General features: G+C 37.6%; 1 protein-coding gene across 1 annotated transcript; it reads left to right on the top strand.

Annotated features, from left to right (window-relative positions):
• Nucleotides 1–523: 523 nt before the first annotated feature.
• Nucleotides 524–27,756, top strand: LOC121320030 (acyl-CoA synthetase short-chain family member 3, mitochondrial-like). The gene is made up of 16 exons (XM_041258147.1): nucleotides 524–1,043; nucleotides 3,118–3,262; nucleotides 3,757–3,945; nucleotides 4,243–4,377; nucleotides 5,796–5,936; nucleotides 8,856–8,936; nucleotides 9,046–9,141; nucleotides 11,098–11,249; nucleotides 14,133–14,236; nucleotides 21,460–21,555; nucleotides 22,025–22,088; nucleotides 23,490–23,571; nucleotides 24,401–24,523; nucleotides 24,768–24,867; nucleotides 26,113–26,288; nucleotides 27,058–27,756. The coding sequence occupies exons 1-16, from the start codon at nucleotides 628–630 to the stop codon at nucleotides 27,124–27,126; spliced, it is 2,169 nt and encodes a 722-aa protein (XP_041114081.1). The 5' UTR covers nucleotides 524–627; the 3' UTR covers nucleotides 27,127–27,756.

Genomic DNA, 27,756 nt, shown 5'->3' with positions numbered 1-27,756 from the left:
ACAGATTCAATTCTTTTAGCCTTTCTGCATATGACATGCCTTTTAAGCCCGGAATAATTCTGGTTGCTCTTCTTTGCACTCTTTCTAGAGCAGCAATATCTTTTTTATAGCGAGGTGACCAGAACTGCACACAATATTCAAGATAAGGTCTTACTAGTGCATTGTACAGTTTTAACATTACTTTCCTTGATTTAAATTCGACACGTTTCACAATTATATAGGGTGAAACAAAACTTTTGGCCAGAGCTGTAGACAGTTGATGCATGAAGGCACAATTGATGTAATGGCCGTTAATATTAATGATCTTCCACAGTTCATGAGCCAAACACAGGTCAGAGTAAGTCCAGTGTTTGACATTGTACTTACATATTTTTGCCAGTGTACACAAACCATTGTGCACGCCTGCGTGTAATTCAAACAAACGTGCTGCCAAGATTGTTTTTAAGGACTTATGTTCAAATGAAACCAAACAGTGAGATACAGAAAACCTGGCTTGGAATCTTCGCTCTTGAACTGTGAAATGTAAGAGTCTCTTACTTAAAAACGGGCCGAGTGCAGACCTGGATTTACTTGCAGCGTTAATACACGCCCGTCTGTTTTACACTTTTATAAACTAGCAACTGCGTGATGGGGATCATGCGTATTTTTCTAAACAAAATTATTAATAATGCATTCAGAATTCGTTCAATTACATCATCGGATAGGTGTGTGCATTTAATAAATACCAGAAAACTTTACAACTCCCGTGTCTTGTCGGGAGAGATTCAAAGCACACAGAGTTGCAATTTAATCGGTTCACGGAACGTATCAGCTTTTTTAGCCTGCAACTTTGTAACAAGGTCTTGTGACAGTTTTTCGCCAAGCGTGTATTTATCTACACGGCGTTATTCGACTACTGTAGTTGGCAGTGAACTATACAACCAAGCATTCAGCTCTTCAATTCAGGATCCAGAAAAGTTTTGGAGTGAAGCAGCGCAGAGTATTACTTGGTTCGAGCAATGGAGTAAAACACTGGATAACTCCAACCCCCCCTTTTCTAAATGGTAAGCTGTTTATTACGAAACCTATCTTCTATGCATTTGCTGATAATTTAATAAAAAACAACCCAATTATAAAATGAGAGGCTGTACTATAAAGGTTTATGTATCGCTCAGTTGTTTTTTTTTATAGTGTCGTTTTGCAAGAGTATACATTGTTTAGTTTTTATGTGTCGAATATGAGGGGGTTTCCTCACTCACTCGGCGACCGAGGCAAGTGAAAGCGCCAGTAAATGGCACTGGACAAAATCGGTGCCCTGACTCCGAATTCGAGTAATTAACACATCCAATTAAGATCCTTATAATTCAAAATTTGTGGCAGGTTCGTTTTATAGGGTAGTGGTACATAATTAAGATGTAACCAGAGAAGAAAAGGCACACAGACCAGAATACAAAGTCATGCAGTGTTTATTTGGGACGTAGGCAGTCAAAGCAAGAGGGTCAAGCCAAGTAGGATAGCACATTGTATGTAAAATCAACTCATTACTACACACAGTCGACAGCTTCAAGAAATACAGCAGTGTGTACTGTACAGGATAGTACTAATATTGAAAACATGTACAAACAAGTAGTGCAAATGACTTATTAATAAATACAAAAGAAGAGAACAAAAATCGTAATAACAAATCAAACCAACAAACGTTCAAACCTTGCCATTAGTTAACTATATATAGCTATCTCTTTACAGCACACACAAAGCGGTACCGCCATGCAGCTAGTTTTACCTAAAAACAAAAGGGGAGTCGCTTATTGGGTGAATTATCACCTGCTAACACATCACAGTTGTATTTACCGAGTCTGTTGTAATTATTTATTTGTAGCAATTATATTACAAGTCTAGTGCTTCACAAAATATTATTGTTAAAAACCGTCGAACTGCTGAACAGAAACTAAAATAAACAAACCTTATACCCTACAGAACGACAGGCTGTCGGATTACACTATATACCAAGCTTGTGTATCATTTTACAAGCAACAGGTGTTATGAAAATGTGAGCCTCCCCTCGGATTGAGCCTCCTTAGCACAAATTATCACACAGCTGAAAAACTGAGCCTCCTGACATAGCTCACCTGAAAGGGAGGCACAGTTTTTCAGTTATATCTGATATGTGCCACCACTCCAGATAGGCTACCTCAATTAAAAATATAGGGTAGCCTATTTGGAGCATTTATTGTTACCCCTCCAAATGAGCTACCCAGGCTTTAATGGGTTAAAACCAGAACCCTTCTGTCAAATCACAGGGTAGTCCATTTGGAGCAGGCATTTTTATGGTTCTAAATGAGCTACAATGGCTTTAGTGGGTTAAAAACTCAAATATATTCTGAACATCATTTCAGTTCAATTGTTATTAAAGGACAACAGATTTTAGACAACTGATACAAAAAAAAACCATTATGTGCACTATATATATATATTATGTCACAAACTACAGCTTTTATGTAAGCCTGGTGCCTGTAGCAACATATCCAGACTACCCAGAAGCTGAAACGGTAAAGGGAAAATCCTTTACAGTCATTCTAGATATGGCTCCATGTTTCTGGGAAAGTTAAACTTGCATTGCAGTGCATTCTGGTAAGTGTAGTCCTGCTTCTCTAAGATACACATTGAAGGTAGCTGAGACAGGTACAAAGTACCAAAATGCATTGCGACAGAAGATTTAAAAAAAAAAAAACAAACCCTGAACAGTCCCAAGCTGTTCCAGTGAACATAAGGCCATATGGCCACCCTAAATATGGTATTACTAGTTTGGTTTTTCACTTACTCTTAGATATCAGAGATTCTGTCCAGTGATCGCAAGAGTTTCTTTATGCAGACCAAAAAGAACTCGCAAAATTTGTCGACCACTGAAAGTCATTTTATGTGAAGTGAAAATGTTACAGAACTAACAAAGTTGCGAATAGGAGCTTCCAAACTAAATTCCAGGGTTATCTATAGGAAGCTTCTAAAAATCAATATGTTGCTTTCTTTTTAGGAAAAAAACAAAACTGGGTGATAAGTGTTTTGGGAATATGGCTCTGTTATTTTTAAGTTGTGTTATTTAATGAGATTAACGTGGGGCATCTTTTTTCTTTGGAAAAGGTTTGTTGATGGGAAACTGAACATCTGCTACAACGCAATAGACCGGCACGTTGAAAATGGACGAGGGGACCAGATTGCCATCATCTACGACAGTCCAATTACAGGAACTAAACAGGCCATCACATACAGCCAGACACTGGAGCAGGTTAGGGAAGTGAATGATTTAGCTGGAGCCAGTGCATACCAAACAGGTTTTAATAACTCTATGAAAAGAAAATCCCTCTATCACTCCTGTTCTACTTCATTGCTAACAGAGAGCCATCTTCTGTAACTTTTAGTGCAACAAAAAATAATCACATGGTGAAACGCAGATGTCATGCACAATACTTGGTATTAAATGCTTTTAAGGCAGCTTTTGAGGGAACGCATACTCAAACTGAAAATATATTGCTGTGTTGTCTCTCTGAAGTCCCCTATTAGGAAAATTGCAAAAGGTAGTAGTACAGCTGTGTAGAAGCATGATGAAGAAAAACATGGTAACTACGATGAACTGTGGAAAATGCAAATTACTGTACAGACATGGGACCATGATGTTAAATTGCAAAATTACAGTACAGGGGCATGGAACCATCAGTTTGCATATTTGATTTTGGGTGACCCTCACCTGTTGTCTAATCTACCTTCTTATATATCATACAGGTCTCCCAGTTAGCAGGTGTTCTGGTGAAGCATGGTGTGCAGAAAGGAGACCGTGTTGTTATCTATATGCCCATGATTCCCCAGGCCACGTTCACAATGCTGGCCTGCGCAAGGATAGGAGCCACACACAGCCTGATATTTGGCGGCTTTGCATCAAAGGAGCTGTCAATCAGAATTGAGCATGCCAAGGTAAAATCCTGTTTCTGTCCTACACCTTATGACCTTGTTATGAAAATATTATGCGTCAGTATCTCAATGCTATTAATGTGAACACCAACTTTTCTGAAGGAAATGACCTGATGACCCTGTGTTTTTTTCATATGGAATGGTCATTAAAATGTCATTAGTTTTTCTGAAAACATTATCTGTATTTATTGGCCCCTCCACATTTAATGCATTTTTGGTACATTGAAATTGGTCACTACATGTATCTGGATTACTCTCAATTTTAAACTGTTTTTTTTTTCTTTCATTTTTTAACTGTAGCCCAAAATAATGGTGAGCGCATCCTTTGGCATTGAGCCTGGTAGAAGAGTGGAGTACATCCCTCTGCTAGAGAAAGCAATGGAGCTCTGCAAGCACAAACCTCAGAAAGTCCTTATCTATAACCGGCCTAACATGGTGAGTCTTAAAGATCCAGTATCATAGTTTAACCTTTACACTGTTGCACAGTACATGCATTCTTTTTCAATTATAAACTGGTTTATCTTGCCTGAAAGAGTTTTTGTGATGTGTTTTGCCATCCTCTCGTTTTCCCATTTTGGAGAGACCCGTTTCCTGCTGGGTTACCTGTGCGAATCCTTAGTTTATTTTCGATTTAGAAATAAAATTCCAGCCATCAGAGTGCTAATTAAAAATAACACCGACCGTTATCAATATTTACTTGCTCACCACCTTGTCAGTGCATGTGAATGACACTAAAATGACAAGTAAGGGTATATAGGTTCTTGGAATCATGTTTGCTATAAACAGTTGCAAATTGTTGAGAATAAAAGGGATAAATATAGTTTCTGTTTAGTATTTCATCCTATGTTCGTGACTGCCAGATGGTGGTTATTGATCTCTCAATTTCACTATGTCAACTATTAATTGCACTTAAGTTGACATATTAAAATTTAAACTTTTTATGTTGATTTGGAATAAAAAGTCAGTTTGGGAATGTTTCATTTTGGATTAAGATTTGGTGCATTTTGAAATGATTTATGCCAGATTGATTTTTGGATACAAGTTCAGCATCAATTCAGAATTTTTGCTTTTTGTACTGCGTTTTTATTTAACAAATTGGATAAAGCAAAGGCAGAATGCTGCGTTCATGAGACGAACAGGTACAGGTAATTCTACTTTTATTCATAATTATAATCTGGACCCCAATAGGTTCGTTATAGCGAGGTTGTACTGTATATTTCCTGCACAATATACTAAAACGTATGTTGGTAACATACATACACTGACCCTGCCAGAGCTACTAAAGTAGAGATAAACCAGTTCTCTTGATATATGTAAAAACTGGTAAATGTAAACATAATTTTCTTAAACACTATTGGCAACACGAGAACTACAGACAGAGTGCTAGTGTTTAGGTCACTATGGAAATCGTTATTACCCCCCCCCCCAAAAGAGGCCAGTTGTTGTTCTTGAACTTTCCTGAAGTACCCTGTTTAATTCTAACAGAGTGCTTGAACTGCAACTGAGGGACTGGAATACAAACACACAATTATTAGTATTAGAACTATCTGGACTCTTCAAAAATGTTATTTATATAGGAGTTCTGTCATTGCACTGCTTCCATGGGGGTTAATATAATTTTTTTTTATTTCTTTAAGCAAATCCAAGACTGTTCCAACAGGAAACACAATACAGATATTATTTAAAAAGACCTGTTTATTTAACTAATTAAACAACAATCTGTGTGTGCCTGTACTGCACGCATGGTAACCGTGGGTGTGGTGTCCTATTGGCTTCCAGTGTTCCACGAATGAATAAAGTGAGAATAAGAACACATGCTGATTTTTATTGATTTCTACTTGATTTGAATGCAGGAGTCTGTTTCCATGACTGCCGGCCAGTGCCTGTACTGGGATGAGGAGATGGCAGCAGCTTGCCCCCATGGCTGTGTCCCTGTGTCCTCAGATCATCCTCTTTATATTCTGTATACCTCAGGAACTACAGGGCTGCCCAAGGTATGTCATGTAGAAGCCATTCGCATTGGTTAAGCATTATTAAAGTGCACTGTGGTTTAACGGTCCGTGGAATGGGAAAGGGAGCAGGAGATTGAGGGTTTGAGTCCCTGTTCAGCCACTGGCATTTTTTCACGTTGTTTGTTGAAATTCTGTGATTGTTAGGTATTCAATATATGTGATTTTAATGAAATTTTGGAAACTTAAAACAAGATTTTTTTTTTGTTGCTGTTCTTATTATGCTAAACCAAAATGTGTGGTAATTTCTCTATTATTATTATTATTATTATTATTATTATTATTATTATTATTATTATTATTATTATTATTATTATGTTCTTATTCTAAAAGTCAAATTATAGGAAAATACAGTACCCGATTTGTATAATAGGTCCAACCTAATTGCAATAAGTTCCAACCTGTAAAAAGTATTTCAATTTCTGAGTACATTTGAACACACTGTGTCTTTGTGTCCTACAAGGAGGAATACGCATTGTTGAGACACAGGGGATGCTTTCCTTTTGTTCACAAAGTCACACTTTTCCAGTTTGTTGGCTAAACCCTTTGAAAGTGGCAAGGCATTCCAATTAGCAGGACCCCTGGAACAGGACAGGACATCTGCACGGAAGCCTACAGATTTTTCTAGACGTGTAGTTTACTGATTGGCAGTGTGATTTTAATTTTTTTGCGTCATGTAAAATCTCACTTTATTTTTTTAAATATTTAGATAGTCCTGCTGTAGTCCTTCCTAGGTCCAGGCATAGGTTAAACTGTGGCAAATAAGAGTACTTACCTCTTCCTACATATTTCTCACTCAGGTCTAACGCTAAATGTGTTGCCATGCAGTTCTGTGAAATTCATGTGCCATGGTTCAGTTAAAACTCTGCACATCTCGGTTTCATTATTAAAGATCCATAGCTGCCTCCTTTCTGTCCTTTCTAAAGCCACACAGATAGAAGGAATCGTAACCTTAATACCCAAAGCGCCAAAAAAAAAAAATCAAATGTTCATTGTCTTTATGATTATTGTTCATAACAACTGGACTGAAACCACAATGCCCCTTTTCCCCTCATTTAAGCTCTCTGCTGTTTAAATATGTAGAACATCCTTATCGGGACAATTTAGTCTTGTTCTGATTGATGCCTATTTCAAGAGAAAAGACATCCTGTTCCAAACTGGGTAAAAAATGTGGTATCAGACTTGTAGTAGGTGCACATCTACTTGTGGAATAGAACACAATCAGGAGTCTGGGGGAAGCAGGACCCTGAATGCAACACGCTGCAGCATGTCTATGTCAGCCGCGGTAACCTTGGATTGTGTTCAGATGTGATGCTGAGCTTGTATATGTAATAATGTGCATTTAAAAAGGGTCACATGCAGGTTAATCAACTCGGTTGTATAAGACAGACAATTTAAAAACATGGGATTAAAAGAAAGAGTAATTCCATTTAAAGGGACCTGCCTTTGAAACTGCTTCACATGACATGGCTTAAGCGCCAATATGCTGTGGTTTACCAAGTTAATTGTCTTTAAGACAGTTGTAGCTTCAATTCGTGCACAGTGTAATTGCATAATGCTGTTAGTTCGATGAAATACGTTTTGCAGATCACTTGAAGTTGATGATCAGCGCATCCCATATGAGCATGTGTGGTCCAGCGTTTAAAGAAACGGGCTTGGAACCAGGAGGTCCCTGGTTCAAATCCTAGCTCATTGTGTGTCCCTGAGCAAGCCACTTAATCTCCTTGTGCTCCGTCTTTCGGGTGAGATGTTTTAAGTGACTGCAGCTGATGCATAGTTCACACACCCTAGTCTTGTGTCTTGTAAAGCGATTTGTGATGGTGGTCCACTATGAAAGGTACTATATAATAAATAGATTATTGTTATTATTATTATTATTGTTTTTATATTAGATATAAATCTCTGCTAATCCTCATGACCCTGTCTCACACTTCTAGATTTCAAATGACATTTCTCCTGCCATGTTCGGTGCCAGAAGAAGCACTCAGTGATGGTATTGCAAAACACATTTAACAAAATATTACTGGACAGGTTCAGTTTGGAAGCATGTCTTTTAGAAATAATTATAACCATTATTAATAATAATTATAATTATTGTTGTGCTGCTGTTATATTTAGGAGGCTTTTTATCAAATAGTATTTTTCTTGCACTGCTAATATCCCCTTTTGCGTGAATTTGAAACTTAATGGTGTAAGATACACAGGTATAATAAACATTAATTTTAAGTATGCAAAAAAAAAAAAAAAAAAAAAAAAAACACCACCACATAAATCAATGTTGAACTACTGGAAAACAGATAACTACCCATCAATGTTAATTGGAGGTACTGTGCTGAATATGTACATTACATTCAGACCTCAACAGCTGCAGGTTCTCTGTTGGATCAAATCTTTATAAGCTGTTTGGCTACATCATCTATTTCTTGGCTGTATTCAGGGATTTCTGTAGCCTGTAAATTACTAGTAAATCAATAAAACTAGTTTGGGGTCTTTTTTATTAAATTAATTATTTGGAAGTACAGTATTTTCTAAAAGGTTGAAGTTTATGAGACTCTGAATACTCTGCCCCCTGTCTAAGGAAATTCAATAATTTCGTATCTGTCTTAAATGGAACACATTCAATGTATGCACTTGTTTTTAATTCTATTTTGTGTTATTAATGTGGTGCATGTGCTGTGTTAAGTGCTACATGATATTGCTTTTAACCATGTTGACTCATCTATATATATCTGTATGAATAACTAATATAAACATGTGCTCCATTTTGAGCTCCCAAGTGACAGACACTAAGACACACACACCTGTTTTTTTGTGTGTGTTTTCATCCTAGATAATTAATTAACTGAGTCTGTTTATTAGATCCCTTCTCAACAGGTGACTTGTTATCCATCTTTTTCTTTGCAGGGTGTTGTTCGAGATACTGGCGGATATGCAGTGATGTTGAATTGGACTATGTCAAATGTGTATGGTCTCAGTCCTGGAGAGGTAATGGTTCTGGTCTATTTATAGTTTCTATATACAGTAGTGTCTTCAATCCTCTGAAATAGTGCTTGCTTGTGTTTTATTTAGTTACATTTTTGTATTTATTTTCCAGGTCTGGTGGGCAGCTTCTGACCTGGGCTGGGTAGTCGGGCACTCCTATATCTGCTACGCTCCTTTGCTTCATGGCAACACTACCATTCTGTATGAGGTACAGTAGGTCACTCCACTGAAAACAATGGTATGTCAAATACCAATACACTGTTGCAGACAACTCAGGGATATTCAGCGTGTGTATTATCAATCTTGTATTGATAAAGTGGCCAACACTAATCTAGAGAAATGTTTGATGTTATGTGTGGTAAATCCCCAAATTCTGTATTTGAGATCTCCAAATATCCCTTGTTTTGAGTCTGCTAAATCCTATTCAGAATAAGGTTTGAGATTTATTACACTGGAGTCACTAACGGTTCACGTGATGGGTTCTTATACACAGAATACTGGTGGATCACTTGGTGTAACAAATGTTGCAATTCCAGGAATGGCCCTGTAGTGAATGAACATCCCTTCAGTTGGGTTAATCTCCAGCGACTCATGCTGATTGGAGCAGGAGCACAGTATCCTTTAACATTTGCATAACAAAGCATGCATCCCATGAACAACGCAAAACACACATCATAAAAATAGGTCTTAAAAATGTCTGTTCGTTCCTTTGAACACCTCACATCCTGTCTATCTTCCTGTCCTGGGTATTGCTTATTTTCAGCGACTGATATCAGACAACTGGGAATGGTCTTCTAGCTTTCAGTGGATATGTCCACAAAAACATCCAGGACTATAAAGAATTCCGTCATTCCAGGTGGAATATTATTAGATAACACAGTGGCAAATCTCATGCTGCTGTTAATCATTATAGTGAATCCAAACACTTTGTTTGAGTCTGCTCTAAAAGGTGAAGCTGAATGAATCTTTTCTACATTGTTACTAGTGAATTGTAGACGAGCAATCAAATCATGTGAAACTATTGTGTGGAGATGTAAACCAGCAAAGAATGAGGCAGTGAGATTTAATTGTATAAAGTGCAGAAGAGCAGAATAAAATGTCATTCTTTGTATAAAAAAGCAAATGTTTACATTTTCTTAGTGTAATGCATTCCTAGTTTTTATAATTTTAGATGAGGTATTCAGCTGAACGAGGCAAAGCAATCATATAATCTGTTGAGAGATCAAGAACAGGCAATTCATGCTTACTTTAAAGAGAGCTATTGTAAACCATTTTTTTTTTCCTTTTAAACATTCAGAAGCAATTGTAGTATCATTCTAGTGATACTACTAGTGCTGTTATGCCATCCATTAAAACTATATATATATATATATATATATATATATATATATATATTATATATATATAATATTTATTATAACCAGCTTGGCAAATACTTGCTAAAGTATATTCAAAGTTATTTAATTATTTATTTATTTTTTTTAGTTATTACTCTCATTTGGTCACCTCTCATAAAAAGACCTGCAGCCATTACCTGTGACTTACATCTGCATCATAGGAAGAGATGGGACCATAGCAGGCAGCTGCATGATCAAGCACACCTGCTGTCTGGTGACCCCTGCTTCAGGTTTAGAAGCTTGTGCTCACTTAACCATTGCCGGATATTACACGCTTACCCCAAGAGGGATCATCTCGCCCCACAGCTCTGAGCAACATGAGCACTAAACCAGAACAGCGGTGGTATTGCAACTTTACTTCACTGATACACCGTTGAATGCTCGAAGCTTCTAAACCAGATCAACAAGGGTTTGGCAGCAGCAGCCCCTCTCCCTTCCCAGCTTCCTAAACAAGGGTTTTGGCATTTCAAATAGGAAGTTCTGTTGTGTGACAGTACATGTTGTATTTGGGTGCCTGTAGATGCATTATACAATTGAGTAAAACAACAGGGAATAAATGAAGTATTTTTTTGAGTGGGGATTTTTTTTTTACGCGACATTTATATTTTAGTAATTGGTACTCCGGCCTTTAATTGCCCAAAGGTAATGTTGTTTTTTTGGTCTTTTTTTTCTGTGCTGCCAGGCAAGTTAAAAATGCACAAGCTGCATGAGGCATTTACATATTCTGTATCTTCAGTGCCTCGTCTTTAACTGAACTCCCTCTGCAGGGCAAGCCCGTGGGGACACCAGATGCTGGAGCATTTTTCCGTTTGATATCGGAGCACGGCGTGGCAGCCATGTTCACCGCTCCAACAGCAATCCGAGCAATCCGCCAGCATGACCCCCAGGCAGCCTTGGGGAGACAGCATCCCCTAACGAGGTAAAATACAGGGTGGGGCAACCTTCACCACACAGCTATGAAACTTATCTATTTATAATATTGTCTAGAAACATGATACAAATGTAAAATGGTGTTGCATTGCAGTGTGAATGGAATTTCTCGATTTCTCCACTGTTGAGAAACGGCAAAGTGTGACTGCCCGTGGCTGTTTTATCTTTGTTTGCTGTTGACTATCTAAAACTTGAGCAATTCCTGCCCCTGTGGAAGTCCAAGCTGAATGCCTCTGCCTTCCTCCCTTGTGAAGAAAGTTCCTGTAAAACAGCATACCAATAAGCAACTTCACTTTCTTTCTGTAAACAGGAAGGACACTAGGTCTGTTTGAACTTGCCCAAAACACTGGGAAACAAAAGCACCACTTTATACAATGCAGCTCTCATTTTAACTGTGAAGATGACACCCTTCAAGCTATTTCCTTCCACCAAAGCATACATGCAGCTTGATAGAACTACTGCAAGCTCTAGTACATGCATTAATGGCACTGTAGGTTAAGAGTGTATAGTACTAAGGGATAATGCTTTCTGTTAACAGATACATTTCAGGATCAGCCTATCAGAATTACAAAACGTGGTTGCCTGACCAGGTGGAACTGCTGTAAATTGAGCATGGTGTCCTCTTTCCCTCAGAAAAGCTCCTCTGAAAGTATCTCTTTGCTGTTGGCAATTTTCCTGTGTGGTTTATTTTTTGTTTGTTGATATTTTGCTTTTTGTTATCTTATTTCTTGTTTTTTTATCCTGTCAGTTCTCGCAAGCTTTACTCCGCTTCACTTTTCTTGCATGTAATCCTTGTGCTAGGTTCATCATGGTCACTTGGCTTGTCAAGCCTGTGCTTTTCAGACAACAGTGGAAACAACAAACTTGAGTTCAGTTTGTGGTTGGCTATATTGCTTGCGTCTGGTAATATAACAAAACTAAAACATTGTAGTGTATGTATGCTAAAATTGAAAAACAGGAAGATAAATAGCAGGGAGTGTTGGAAGCGAGATGATGAATTTAAATAAGGCTTGTACCTGTTGTCCTTTATCAGATTACGATGCGTTCAGGGTAGTTTGTTCAACAGAAAGCCATTTCTCTAGTTTTATCCCCGGTAAATATCTACCATGTTTACGACATCCCATCACTCTCAACATCTTTTACATTTTTCCCTTGTTTTTTTTTTCTCTCAGACCAACAGGTTGAATGATTTTTATTAATGAATGGCTGAGGTCTTTGTTGTGCACCATGTGTACGACACCATGAGTCAGTTACGTGTGCTAATTCCCATTAAGATGATAATTGTCAGCTTGCATATAAACGTTGACTGGCAGCGTACAAGTGCTTATATTGGAGTTAGAAAACAGAGACTGTATCTGACATTGGTAGAGTATGTTTATATTGTTACAGTGTATAGCTAACTTGACATTTTGGTTGTCTTTGAACACTTGCCATATGTCTGTGTTGACCATAGCCAATTAATGTTAACACAGGTACATGTCAACATCATTTTCCACTACATTTGTTATGGAGTGGGCAATTTGCCTGCTAGTTCACTGCCTGAAGTAGAAAATACAAACTGTTGTGTTTTGGGTCTTTTGTTACTTGAGGTTTTTGACCTAACCATTTCCTTAATATACAATTTTGCTATACAGTGGGTAGTATGCTGTTTTCCCATGTTTCGTTGGCCTTTACTACAGTTTTTACTTTTCTGTATGTTACTGGTTTTGAAGGGAGAAGTCACAAGTGTATCTTTATTTACAGCATGTTTGTAAACTTCATACCAATATTAATAGTTAAGTATTGCACTACTTTTAAATCCTGCTCTGCAGTGTATCTGTGGTACAAACTAAGAGCCACATGCTTGGTTAGTATGCTGCTTGTCTATGATTAACAGACACAGAGTATTGAAACAGACCGTTCTCTGGTTCTTTTGTGGCCTTTGTGGATTTAACATGCTTGGTGCATTAGTTTCTGACTCTCCTTTAACTGTCCCATAATTCATCACTTCAAAATTCAAAATTTTTGCCTTGGCCCAATCCAAGTTACAGTACATGCTTACTTGCACAAGCAAGGGCTGGTAACCAGATGGTCCCGGTTCAAATCCCAGCTTGCTCACCATGTGACCCTGAGCAAGTCACTTAACCTCCTTGTGCTCTGTCTTTTTGGGTTGTTGTAAGTGACAGCAGCTGATGTATAGTTCACACACCCTAGTATCTGTAAGTCGCTTTGGATAAAGGCATCTCTAAACAAATAATAATAATGATAAAGCAACATCCACTTAACCAAAGTGCTTTTTACATTCTTTTTTTTTTTTTTTTACGTAATTTAGATATTTTATAATTGTCCCATCCACCCGATTTCATTTTTGCAAAGGACAGAATGGAATACAGCAGGTGATAAAAATATTCATCGATGATGGCAACATTTGGATTTTAATCAATGAATTTGAATAGTTGTTGCAGTACTAGTGCCTACTGAATGCTTGTTGTGTGCTGTAATCTTGTTTTTGCATTGTCTTTACTGATAAGCGTGATAAGTTCACCATGTTTAATGATAATATCCAGAGATGTTTAGATGAGGCCAGCTGTTTTCAATTTGATCAAACAGTGTAGGTAAATATCTTTTATCTTTTGAAATCAAACTGGTATTAACAGTCTCATTAGTTGCAGAAATACAAACTAGTCTTTACATTTCCAGTGTTTTTGTAGAAGGTTGTTTACATTTGAAAATGTAATATCACAAATGCTAGAATAAAACAATGAACTCTTTACAAAAAAAAAAAAAAAGCAGTAATGTGAGTAGGTGTGTGAATGTAAGCAGTGGGTGACTGGCTGCTACAAGCAGGTTCTGGTACTCGCTAACAGGCTGACAATCGATGTTTTCCCTGTAGGATGCGGACACTCTTTGTTGCTGGTGAACGCTGTGATGCAGACACTTTGAGCTGGGCGAAGAAAACATTCAAGGTTCCTGTCCTGGACCACTGGTGGCAGACTGGTATGCAAAACATGGATAATGACTGCTTTATATTATTCATATTAAATTGGTCAGGTAGGAGATAAATTATCTTGGCTATGTGGTTGGCCTTCTCTATTTTAGTTGTAAAGGGCATTTCCTCTCCACCAGTTGACTTCAGGTAATCTGTCTGGACATCATGCACTGTTTCTCTTTTTTCAAAAAAAATCTTATGCGTCACTAATGTTGAATATTCCAATATTAACCATTTCTCTATACACATTTTGCTTCATTTTTTACAAACTAGGCGGTTTAGGTACGACATTCCCCTTGATGATGCTCCTGGGTATTTTGTTTTTGTTTGAACACATTATATTTAGTTGAGATATTTCATCCCTCTGTTGGGGGTACTACTGTAAAGAAGTCATTTTTTTCTTAGCTCTGCATCTTTACATTTTAATGGTTGTCATTAATGTTATCTACTTCAGTGGTGATTTACCTTTACTGATCACCCCTGAATATGGAGTGCGGAGACTGAATCCGATCAGCTACCCGTCCAGGCACGTTCTTATCGGGTTTGTTGTTTGTAACAGAATTCAGCTCGGGACATGTTTACGTGCAAGGCAGACTGGGGTGTGAAACACACTGATGCGCGTATTTATTAAACAAGACAAAATACTTAACAAAACACAAAACAAATGGCACATGGGCCAAAACAAACAAACACACAGATAATAATTATAACAAGTACCATGTAGGTACTGAACTAGCATGCGTAGCAATTCTTTTAATTATTATTGTTTTACCACCTGTTTCTCTCGTTCTCTACTCCTGAATACTCTCCACCCGTGTACGTGCATTACAGACAAATAGAAGATAGATGTGGTGTTAGGTGTATTGCTTTTAGTCTACATGCATAGTGTGACATTTCACAGAATATATGGTCTTTTTAGAAGATTCACATGTTGGTCACCAAAAAAACATTCTGGTAGCCTCAAATCAATGTATATGTTATCTTTCAAATCTGTATCTTTATAATTACGATGACCTTTGTCATAAAGCTCTGGGTATTTTCTTCTCTGTCATTCTGGAGCTGGACCACGCGCATTGAAGCTATTCTCCGATTGATTCATTCCAGAACCGTCGCACGACAAATTCACGACTATGGTGTGAAAGATACTTAACAAAAGTATATGTTACATTCTTTTTGTCGCATCGCTTCACAGTTTTGCTTGTCGCATTGTGTCCATTGTGTAGAGGCCTTTTTAATCTAAATCTGATTTCCAGTGAGTGTATATATTCTGGACTTCCAGGAAGAGAGTGATCCTGGAGATACATTACTGAAATGTAGGGGTCACTTACTACTGTATACCTGTCACTGGAAAATTGTTCGGTCCAGCAAATTGCCCCATCAAAATTGACACTATTTAGACAATGAGGAAAAGTGTGTTCTGTCAGCTGCTCACAGACACGTTTGTTCTCCCTGCAGTGAGCTACATGTGTGTGAAATACTGCAGAAACCAGCCTATAATTGCATCAATAGATCACAATTCTGTAGCAGCAGCCCTGTTTTAATTCATTGTCTGCCAGGCATTTGCCACCAGTTTACATGGACAGATGGCTCTTCTGTTATTATGTGACTTCAATTTCACCAGCTTGCTTCCTCTTAATCCCTTTCTTTTCCGTTTTAAATCCACAGCACCCTTCAAGAGGCACATCCATCCTGCAGTCTTTATTCTGTCTGTTTTTTTAAAAATTTTTATACAGGAGCTAATTCAGATATTGCATATGTAACATGACTGTAGATTTGGTTGCACCCTTGTAATAACCCTTCCTTTGTTTTAAATTGCAATAATCATTTAACATTACAAAGTAAAAAAGCTAGCAGGAACTAGTCAAACAGTATTGAAGGATGCTGATAATCCCTGAGCTATTTTAGGAGAAACTGTGGAGGGGGGAAAAATATGAAGGTTGCTGATGTCATCCTTGTTGCCTGGCAACCACTGTTTTTCCAGTTCATAGCTCTGTACAATGGTTTTTCAGATTTTGCTGATTTAGTGGAACGTTGGAATTATTATTATTATTATTATTATTATTATTATTATTATTATTATTATTATTATTATAAAATAAAAAAATCCTTTGCAAGCTTTACTGAAGATTTATTTAGCAACTAGCCTGTCTTCACAGAAAAGCTGTGCCACGTGATAAATGCAGCTTTAAAAATGAAAGCTTATTTTACTTTCGATATATATATATATATATATATACCCCCATATATATATATATAATATATATATATCTATTATATATATATATATATATATATATACACTTTTTTTTTTTTTTTAAATGTTTAATTCTTTTTGAAATTACTTTAAAGAGTGCTAACCAAGGTTTTATAATATAGTGGTTTAGCTGCACTCGGGCTGTGTGACGAGAAGGAGTTGTTGGGTATCATTACACTTTAATAAAATGTTTATTTGGAACAAAATATATAAAACAAAAACATCTAGTTTGTGAAAACGACATCAGGGGTATAACAAAGAGTGATATCCCAATTACATGTGTGGCCACTTGGATGTACTTTATAATGGCTAGAGTTTTCTGAACAAACTGGCCAAGATGCATGTCCTTCAAAAAATAATAAAGCATGACCTAGAGGTGAAGCGTTATGGTACACTTCCTAAAGCCAATGAACAAACAAAGGGGTGCATTTTTGGGAGGTTTCATACACCCTGTTGGCAGTATTGGACTACCTACTGTTAATTTCTGTCTGTTGAAGATTAGTGCTAATTGAATACTTGCTGCATTACTAGGTCATGCACAGCACGTTTTAATTGTGGTGTCCTGGCTATTGACTGTTGCTAGCACTGGACCCCAGCATTTGGATTGCCTGCACTCATGCATAAAACTACTACTTTAATAAGCTAATAAAGCACATGTGCGTACTGCAGGTAGTTCTTGACCTTTAGAAAAGAAAAGAAAACAAACACACAAGGACATGACTGAAATGGAACCAACATTATGTAAACTTTTGTTTGCTAGGCTTATTGTGTTTCACCAACCTCTCAATTGTCTGTGGAGAGGACCACCATGAAATGGTTCACTGTGGGCGACGCTGATACGTAACTTGTAAGCCTGCTTACCTGACAGCAGTATCACTCAGGCATGTTTTCATTTTGCTTTGTATTGTGGCATCCCCGTTATTGTACTTTGCTTATGAGTGTTTCCAGTCCTTTCATTAGGATTCATTCTGCGTATAACGTTGCCCTCATCTGTAGCAAACAGCCTGAAGCTCTAAGAGGAATGTTGTATACCAGAACCTTATGGGATCCAATCTTAAAGCATGATTGTTTGTTTGTTTTTTTTTGTATAGAGGGGTGCCAAAGTACAGACCAGCAATCCTTCTTGGGATGGCATGGCTGCTAGGCATATAGTGGAAATCTATTTATACACAAAGGAGTGTTGGATGAAATGTCTACAGTATATCTTCTTGGTAGAGATTTATTTTATTGCAACCATATTATGCATTTTGCAGTTGTTATAATATTAAATGACAGTCATAATTTACTAGCAGTGACCATTGTACAAGGTTTGTGCAGAATCTGGATTTGTGCATCCTATGTAGCAAACATATGGCAAGAGACCCAGGGAGCACATGGATTATGGATTCCAGCTCACTAATAAGCCTCCAGTCTCATAACAGGGAGTTTTTGATGTGGTGTCCAAAACTTTGCAGTGAGCAAGCTGATGTCACTGCAGGAGAATTGAACATGCCTGCATTTGCATTTTCTTTTAATTAAACAATGTTCTTTGACCGAGCCTTCAGCCAGATTGTGGAACAGAACAGAATACATCTGTCTACAGCTCTGCTCATAACCTGGATAGACATGCAGGACCTTTAGTGATGAATAACTCAAGCCTTCCACCACAATCTGTTCTTATTCATACAGCACATTTAATCAAAATAAAAAGTAAACTTGAATCTGGACTTGGACTCAGATTGGATGTGTCTGACTTCATCTCTCACTGCAGGTTTAATACCTTACTAGGTTTGATATACAACTTGACAAGTTAAACATAATGCATGTGAGCTATATGATGCATGATGCATTTGAAAATAATGCCTGCTTCTGTGAGGGCTATATGTTCATCAGAGCAGTCTGCAAGGTAAAGGAATAACTACATAGAATCTTTAAGAAACCAATGGTGACTCCATGTAAACAAAGAATAGACTGACATGGTATGATGAATGGTTCAAAGCAAAGAGCCAAGAGAACATGAACCCGTGGAACACATTGTAATGCTATATTTTACTTGCAAATTATATAATCGTACCATTCTAGAAGGCTCACTACTATCTGTAATCAAGTAGGTGTTTGGTAGGCTTAGATGTTGCAGCACAATGTGACTTGATATGCCAGAAATCCTTTGTGATGCAAATACTGTGCAAGGATCTATTTTAATAATGTAAACCCTCCTAGATCAATGTATATGAGGACATGGCAGACTTTTACAATTGGTAATACACTAAAGAGATTCATAAACACTGTTGGTACTCAAAGGGCCCCACATTAATTGAGAGGTGTGACAAAGTGGCTGAGTGGATGCAAATGCAGGGGTGGTGCAGTGTGGTAATTAAACAGACAGAGAGGTTTAATCCAGTTTGGAAAGTAGTGCTTTATTATTTTGTTTTGTATCCAGGTCTGGTGACAGATAACAATAATAAACAATAACAGGTTTGCAGACCCAACATGTATCCATCCCACAATGAGACACACATGGTCACCAGTCCTGGGTGAGTGCAGCAGTGCTTGTGATGCAGGTTATAGTTGTGACAGTAGTGTTTTTATGCTGTCGCACATGACCCCTTAGTAAACGAGCTCAACCGCCTCTCCAATCTGCGGCTGCCACGTCGTTTCACTTCCAGGTCAACAGAGTCCCTCCCCCTTCCTGGCTGGCTAACTTCCCTTGAACCCTGGGAAAGACCTGTCAGACCAGTTCGTCCAACAAACTATCTTCTCGTTGCTTAGCACCCTCACAGGTCAGGAGGTAGATTTACAATTAAGAATCATTGTATTTATGTCAAGTGGATAATTTGAACTCCTGTACAGGCAGCCTATGGATATTCTCCAAGACAAGCCAGGGATTTAGATAGGCATGTTCTTTTTCTGAATGGTTTAGACAAGCTTTCTTTGTGATTAAGAATATGGGAGATTCATTCTCTGTTGTTGTCAAACTGCAATTTAGAAAATACACTTTTGTATGTATTTGTCACTTACCTGTATTTGGTAGTTTGAAAAGCACCACAATAAAATATATCTGGTTAATGTTGCCTTACAGCAAATGCTTAGGAAATCAACGAATTGTCCCCCGGGTTTAAATTTTAAAGCTTTTACTGCTCCAATCTGCTGATACAGAAAGGAATGCTGTTTCTGAGTTCAAAAATCCAATAGACTCATAGCAGATTATTATGCTCCTTCTTAGGTGAATACTAATGCATGTGGGATGAGCACTTTATTTGATCTGAACAGAACAGTTCAGATGTTCAAAAACATACAAGCTAAATTAAAAGGATCCATGATATAAAGATGTGGTGCCTACACTACGTGATTGACCATTGAAGGGTATGATATTGGAAGTTGATGCAAGTCTTGTGTCTTCTTTAAGTTGAATGAACAGAAGTAGAGTGTTGCACTTGAGGGTAGTGGCTGATTTTAGTCTCTTCACTCACAATCGCTCCCTTCATGATTCATATATTGCACGGTTTTGGCAGATCATAACATTTGCTGATTTCAGTTTTCTGAAATAAATAAATGCTGATTGTGCACATACAGTAGTATGTTAATGTGAATCACACAAACACCTGAGCTCTGCATTGATTTCTGTTACTCATTTTAGGTCAGCTGAGACTAGAAGCTATCTCGCATTTAGGTGAAGCTGTGCATAGAACAAAGACTGCAGCATGAATAGATATAACTTGATCTAAAAGACTGCTGAGAGAATGCCTCATCTTAATTATACTATCTGTTCTCTATGTATTCTCTGTAGAGGGCCACAGCAAGTTTTTAAAGACAATTCTTCCATGCAGTTTTAAAGGGGTGGCAATGAAACAATTACATATGTCTTAACTGGTGTGCACTCCCTTTTGTGATACAGGTCTCAAAGAAATGAACAGCGCTTGGAATGGGATTGCCTGTAAAATGCTACAGGCATAACGCCCTGTGGGATTCTGCGTTTCCCTTTGCTTTATGGAAAATGTTTTTGTTTGCTTTGCCTGGGGGGTTCACTGCGTTGGCTGACATGGTGTCCTAAAGTGCATGTCTGATAACCTAAAATATTCATTAGAAATAGTTTGGTATTCAATATCAAGCCCAAAAATACCACTCCGGAACATGAGTTTAAGACCGATGATGTAGCATACTAATAGAACTTTTGCAGTATAAAGCTGTAAGCAGTCACCTCATTTAATCAATAGTAGGTGTAATTATGGGCGTCATCATGAGAGATGCTGTCTAAGGATGTCAGAAGTTGTCAATGAGGGTTGAAAGGTAGGTGGCACTATTCCTCCAGCTGTCATCGCCATACTCCTTTCCAAGCGATTTATAATAATCGTTTTAACATACTACTTTCAGAGTACATTTCAGTTAAAACTCCCAGCTGAATTCTTCTTAACTGGTTTTGCACCATTTCATTATATTTCAGTACAGATGTATTTAAAGGGTACATAAGGACCTTTTATTGTGTTACATGTTCCTATGTGTTGCTACAACTGTTTACATAAGATGTGTGTTTCAAATTATTATTTTTTTTTTTTAAAAACATTGACCACTTTTTTTTACTTTTAAATTGCATTCCTTGCCTGAAGATGGCTTCTCATGTACCTGCATGGACCTCTCAGAATTACATTTCCCATCATTCTCCTGCTCACATGTAACTGAGGTGGATTTACCAGTGAGCAGGAGGATGATGGGAAATGTAGTTCTGAGAGGTCCATGCGGTTACATGGGAAGCAGTCTTGAGGCAATGTAAAAGTTTAAGAACCAGTACACTGAAGGAGGGACTAGATAATGTTTAGTTGACTTTGTTTCTTGTGGGTTTTACATTTTAGTATTACCTACTAGTATTTAAAAAATGTGCAGTTTTATTAAGCATACAATTGTCACTATGTTGCCATGGTATTCTAATAATTTGAGAGACAACACGAGTTTAAATGAACATGTTGTATTTTATGTGATGGTTTTATTTCCATGTTTTATTAGAAAGTGGATCCCCAATAACAGCCTCTTGCATCGGCCTTGGAAATTCTCTGACCCCACCTCCTGGACAGGCTGGCAAACCTGTACCGGGATACAATGGTAAACCCATTTAGAGACTGCCTGTGTTCAGTGCTGTTACATATCAAGGCATTCATTAGGCAAACTTGTGACTGTAAGCCAGACAGTGGGCTACAATAAGTTGTGAATAGTTAATAAATGTTTTCTACTGTCGCCTGGATAGTTTTTTGATAAAATGTGTTTCTAAGCATGTGTAGTACAGCTGTACTGTTTAAGTGCTTTTTAAATGGACATTTTTAAAAACTTGAAAGTGGTGCTTTTCTTGCATGTGTGAACTTAATACCGATTTTAGCAGGCTCAATTTTACCACTGTCAGTTAAGCTTCTGTTGCAGGATTCTGATTAGAAGCTGACAGACATTTTAAGATGCACCCAGCTAATTTTAGAGTTAAAAGATGAACAGGAAAGCTAATTTGCAAGTTCCATCAATTTACCATTGAGTGTACTGTTACACAGACAACTGACTTTACCCGTTGTGTGCTGTTTCACAGTCATGGTCCTGGACTACAGCATGCAGAAAGTGAAGTCGAAGACTCTGGGAAACATTGTGGTAAAGTAAGGAAGGCTGACCTTTTCAATGATTACATCAACACTTGTACACGTCTACAGGCAGTATTTCTATCCCAGAAATTGGTTAGATGATGTGAAATTATATACTTTTGTTGCAATGCTCATTAGTGAGTGAAGACTTATAATTGGGGCCAAATTACTAGCTGCCAAAGCATCCAGTATGCAAGCTTTTTTTTTTTTTTAATGCTGATAAAGTTTTACAGGAAACACAGAACGAATACATTTAGAAAATCTATTATAAACCGTAAACATTTAAAAATGTTGCTGTAAACCTCTATGTCACCGTCACATCTGTTTCGTCATGAACTGCATGCTTTTTATAACTTTTACTGTATTCACATGTACATTTTCAAATATATCTAGAGAACAACTTCTCCAAGAGTTATCAAAGGTCGTTCTTCAGCACAAATTAATGAAGCCCTGTACCAACGGCTGTATATTTGATTTGTTTTTACTTCTACTAATCTTGAGAGTAGTCTTGATGTTGAATGTATAAATACATAGTGACTCACCAATATTAATGAAATATTATGTTAATATTCATTAAATAGAGAGGATATTACCCCTAATCTACTGAAAAGCACCCTTCATCTACTAAAGAGTAGTCTAATGTCCAGGTTATCTGTTTGATCTGTCTAGGAAATGAAGAGCTGCTGTGTGCTGGCACAGTTCTGCTGTCTAACTAGGATTATATACAGATTTTATTTCTTCTGTTTCTCATGACCAGGTTGCCTTAATAAGGAATATTTTGAGGGTCTGTGCTGGGGATAGAATGAAATGGGAGATGGGGTGTGCAGCCCCAGATCGTCTGTGATCTGATGAGAAGTACCCTGATGAATAATGAATTTCAACTGGGCTAGCCCCACCATTCACCCATCCAGACATATTGATGTGAAAACACTGCAGTGCATGCAGATACACATCCAGTTCAGTCTTCTATACAGTCATGCAAGTGTTACCCCTTGTTATTTAGTATACATTATACCGCTGGTCTTTTTCATAATCTGATTTGATGTAGCAAAGCATCTAGGTTGATGTTTAATTTTTTCTCTCAATGTAGGCCTAGGGTCAGCAGGACCAGAGATGATGATGATGTTGTTGTTGTATGTGTTTTGTTTTTGTTTTTTTTTACAAGTAATTAAATAATAGAACCCCCTTGACAGATTAGTATTGCTGCACAGCCCCCGATAGAACCAGAGGTACAGCGAGCACAAGTCACATACCAATCTGGAAGGAAAACCAATTGGATTGCAATAAAATAACATGCAATTCTGAAATACTGTTGTTTATCATTCCTGGGGTTTGATGTATGTTAATAACTAGAAAGGTTATCTCATTGCTTACAGAAATTGTTCTTTTGGGTTTTCTTTTCTTTCTCATTTTAAGGTTGCCACTGCCTCCTGGTGCAGTAACCACTCTCTGGGAAAACGATGACATCTTCAATAAACTCTATTTCACCACGTTTCCTGTAAGCGTTTCAATCCTGAGGTCTTAAAATAGTATTCCTGTTTCCACTCTCTCTGTTGCTGCTGATGTTAAATTTAATGAAAGTCTTGTATTTCAAGTTTTAAAACTGCCTTCTCATACACATAACATTATCATGCGCGTGTGAGGCTTGTCTTGTTGAAAGCATTGTGGAGTATGTGTGTACGATTACCACCAAAAGTGTAGCACGAGGAACCCACTGGAATGACTGTGGCCTTTCAGCTCAGGTTTGGTTATCCTGTGTAGATTATTCCAAAACACATCATTGTTGTTGCAGACCTTATTAGTTTTAACCCATTTCTCTCTGTTTGGAATAAAAGCAACGTTGGGATTAAATAGAATTAGGACTTTGTTTTAACCTGTTTTAATTCCCCTCACATACATTCAGCCTAATTCTACATTTTCATTACGGTGATTGTTTAGACACTTGTAGAAAGTTCTTTCTACCACTATGACTGGTACAATTATTTCTGATTTGCCATAGACACCAAAGGCTAAGGAGAAATAATACACCCCTCAAGGCTCTTGGGTTGAAGAACACAAATAGATTCAGCTCTGTGCTCCTGCTATTTCAAACTCCTAGTGGACTGAATATCGACTTCTAGGTTTTTATTTCATTATTTGCCTCTCCTCCAATTACTCTGTAGCAAAGAGTTGCCTGTGTTGCTTAAACACCATGGTGAATAGCACTGCCTAGTGGTACACATTCATATGAAGATTTCTTAATTTTAGATTTTGTAATATTATAAGGACCTCTTTGACAGTAATGGTCCAAATAGACGCACATTAAGCACAATCCCTCTCGTTTCCAGGGTTACTATGACACCATGGATGCAGGCTACATGGATGAGGAGAATTACTTGTACGTCATGTCTCGTGTTGATGATGTAATCAATGTTGCTGGCCACAGGATTTCCACTGGAGCACTGGAGGAGGTGAGTCTGTAAGCAGAACTACATGTTTCTTCAAAGGCACTTGTAGCAACAAGTGTTTCAATGGTTAGACAGCTAGGGTGCAGCAATCACAGGGGTGAGTCTTTAAACAGCTGGAACAATTACCTTAAATCAAGTTCGAAAACTTGTGGGGGACAGTGAAAGAACATGAAAATAGTAAAGTGAACAGAATAAAATGTGTTTTGAGTGAAGTTTCCTCATGGAGATTTATATTTCTATGTTCCAGTCCATTCTGCACCACTCAGCTGTGGCAGACTGTGCTGTTGTTGGACTGGAAGACACCTTGAAAGGTCACATTCCTCTAGCCTTGTGCGTTTTAAAAAATGGTAAGAGTTTTATTAGTTTCATTTTCCATCTCTGTGACTTGGATAAAAGTGGGTAGAACGTTATTTTATGAAGCCGTACCGCCACAGAGGTGCTATAGATGTAGAAGGATTATTATACAAACAAATCAGTTCTTCCAGACAGTTTAAGTAATTTTCTCTGCCTTTGCAAGTCTATTCTTAGATCTAGTAACACTGTTTAGCTATGTACAGTAGTCAAAAGGGTACAAATCCAGGGAGGTTATAATGAGGTTGTGTGATGCTTTGGTGACACCACACTTAGAATCCTGTTTTCAATTGCTCCCTGCATTACATCAGATATTTTTTTTGGTTTGAAGAGTCCAGTGAAGAACAAACATAGGTTAAATTATTTGGTGGAGACTTGATTGAAAACAAAAAATCCAAAAAGGCAACAAATGTGGACTAGTCCTGGTCTCGGAGCTGTGCTAGAGGACACAGTTGGTAATTGCGTGAAGACTGGGGGGTAGGATATTGATTGATAAGACTGGGGGGTAGGTTTTTTTTTAGTGTGTATCAAATGGGTTACCAAGCCACGTTTTTTTGCGGCTGAATCTTTGGGATACTTTAAGAAGGGATTTAGATTAAGTTTCAGGATCAATCGGCTACTAAAAGACAGACTAACATTGATGAGCTGAATGACTCTGTCATTCATAGCTTTTTAGATGTTATATGTGTTATATGGTGTAGCTTATTAGATGTTATATGTGTTATATATATATATATATATATATTTTATATATATATATATACTATATATATATATATATTATATATATATATATATATATATATGGTGGCTGTTCTTAAGTGTTAAACTCCAGATGAGTTCAAGGGCTATGATAAGGTAACCTGTCCAGATGGAGTTTAGAGAGTTTAATGTGAAGTCACGCAGCGAGCATCATGAAGCTCTTTATCTGTGGTCCCTAAATACATGTGCAATTTCAAAACATGCTGCTGTGGTGTATGTATATATATCTGTAATCTCAAAAAAAAAAAAAAAAATGAAATACATTTGCATTAAACATAATAGTATGTTTCTTGAGTGCTGCAGAACTGCAGGTTTTTGTATGGATCACATTTTTGGGGACAAAGTGACATGCATTATACATGATTGCAATTCTGCAACCGAGTGCTCTCCGGTCAGGCTTTTACCCTTGCAGTGCACGCTGTGTGCAGCGTGTCTGGTTGCTGTTAAACACGGCTGTGACTGTACTTCTGCTACTGCAGGTGTGAACAAGGCAGAAGACGCCCTTGTGGCTGAGATAGTCGCTCTCGTCAGAGAGAGTATTGGTCCAGTGGCAGCCTTCAGGAAGGCCGTTTTCGTGAAGCGGTTGCCAAAGACTCGTTCTGGAAAGATACCTCGCTCCACACTCTCCGCACTTGTGAATGGCAAGCCTTACAAGGTAATCTGGGGCTCTGGGCAAGATCCGCTGGGCCAACGTTTTGTATTTTGCTGTAGTTTGTGTTCAGTTAGGTAACATGTATGTGAACTTAAAACAGAAGAAGTCTACAGTGTAATCTTCTAAAGGACCAGTATGGTGCATTTCTGTGTGTGTGCGTATATAGTACTAGTTTCTATATATACAAAGACCATTCTGAGTTGGTCATTTGAATGTCTATAAACCATGCTTGACTCATTGAAAGGGATCTGAACCCTAAGTAGAGATCTGTGGATGTAAAATGAAGTTCTTGGTTCCACAAAACAACTGATTTATCTGCAGTCCAGAACAGTATTTTTCATGAGTTTAATTAGAAAACAGAATGGGCTCCAAATAAGTTTAAAGGTAAGTCATGTGATCAAAAATAAAACCTGAAAACTTCAATCCTTAATTATAAGTAAGCAAGCAGTGAAATGAGCAGGGTAAAATGGGCAACATATGTGCCACCCCCGGCACAGGTTTTTGATGCTTTGTTAGGCTGTAGAATGTATGCTACTGTCAAATTCTGGGATTACCCAATCCAAAATTGGTTAACCCTTTGCTTCTCAAGTGTCCAACATATTTGACATTGAGAAAATAGGCATACAGCAGTTATGGGAACATTCCCAGGGCAGTAAAATGTTAATGATAGAATTATTCAGATAATGGTAGAATGAACTGGATTAAACAGGAACTTCACATTTTAAAACAATGCAATCACTCTCATTTTTACTGTTATTGTATTTTCATTCAGATAAGTCCTACAACTGAGGACCCAGCCGTGTTTGAAGAAATAGAAGAGGTCATTCAGCAGAAACTGTGACTGCCATAATCAAGCAAGAAACTGAATTCTTTACGGCTGAGCAATAAATGTACTGGTAACTTCATAATGAAGACATGCATTGCATGGAATATCTCAGAGTACATAAAAGTATTGCTGATTGCCTCTTTGCCTTCTGCCCTAATTAGGTACGAGTCTTGATGGTCATGTAACTATAAGGTGCTCTCTCCTGATTCTACTGTAACTGTAATATCCAGCTTTGATAGCACATTTAAAGATGTACTTTTCATTTATTAGAAACATGGTATTGTTTTGGCACAACTAATTTGTTTTAGGTTAGTTTCTTGTGATCCAGAAAAAGTCTCAACAGTGCAAATGATCAAGTTTTCTATCAGTGCTGCTAAAATAAGCATTATTGACAAACATTTACCTACATGTATTGTGCAATGTTTCTGATCTTAATTGCAGTACTTCACATGTTTTAAATCACAGACCTTTTGACACATCCTGACAACTGCTTTTAGATGTATCTAGTGTTGCACTACTGACAGTGGAGTGTTGATAGCAGGGTGAGACAAGCTTGCTCATGCATTACACAAGATGGACAGAGAGAAATCTGTTGCTTTTCATTTTCACTTACTTGTATTAAAACAGATTATTTTCTGCTGGAGA

Source organism: Polyodon spathula, chromosome 8 (genome assembly GCF_017654505.1).
Source record: "Polyodon spathula isolate WHYD16114869_AA chromosome 8, ASM1765450v1, whole genome shotgun sequence".
Taxonomy (NCBI): Eukaryota; Metazoa; Chordata; class Actinopteri; order Acipenseriformes; family Polyodontidae; genus Polyodon; species Polyodon spathula.
The sequence above is the reverse complement of the archived record's forward strand: the minus strand, read 5'-3'. Positions and strand labels throughout refer to the sequence as shown.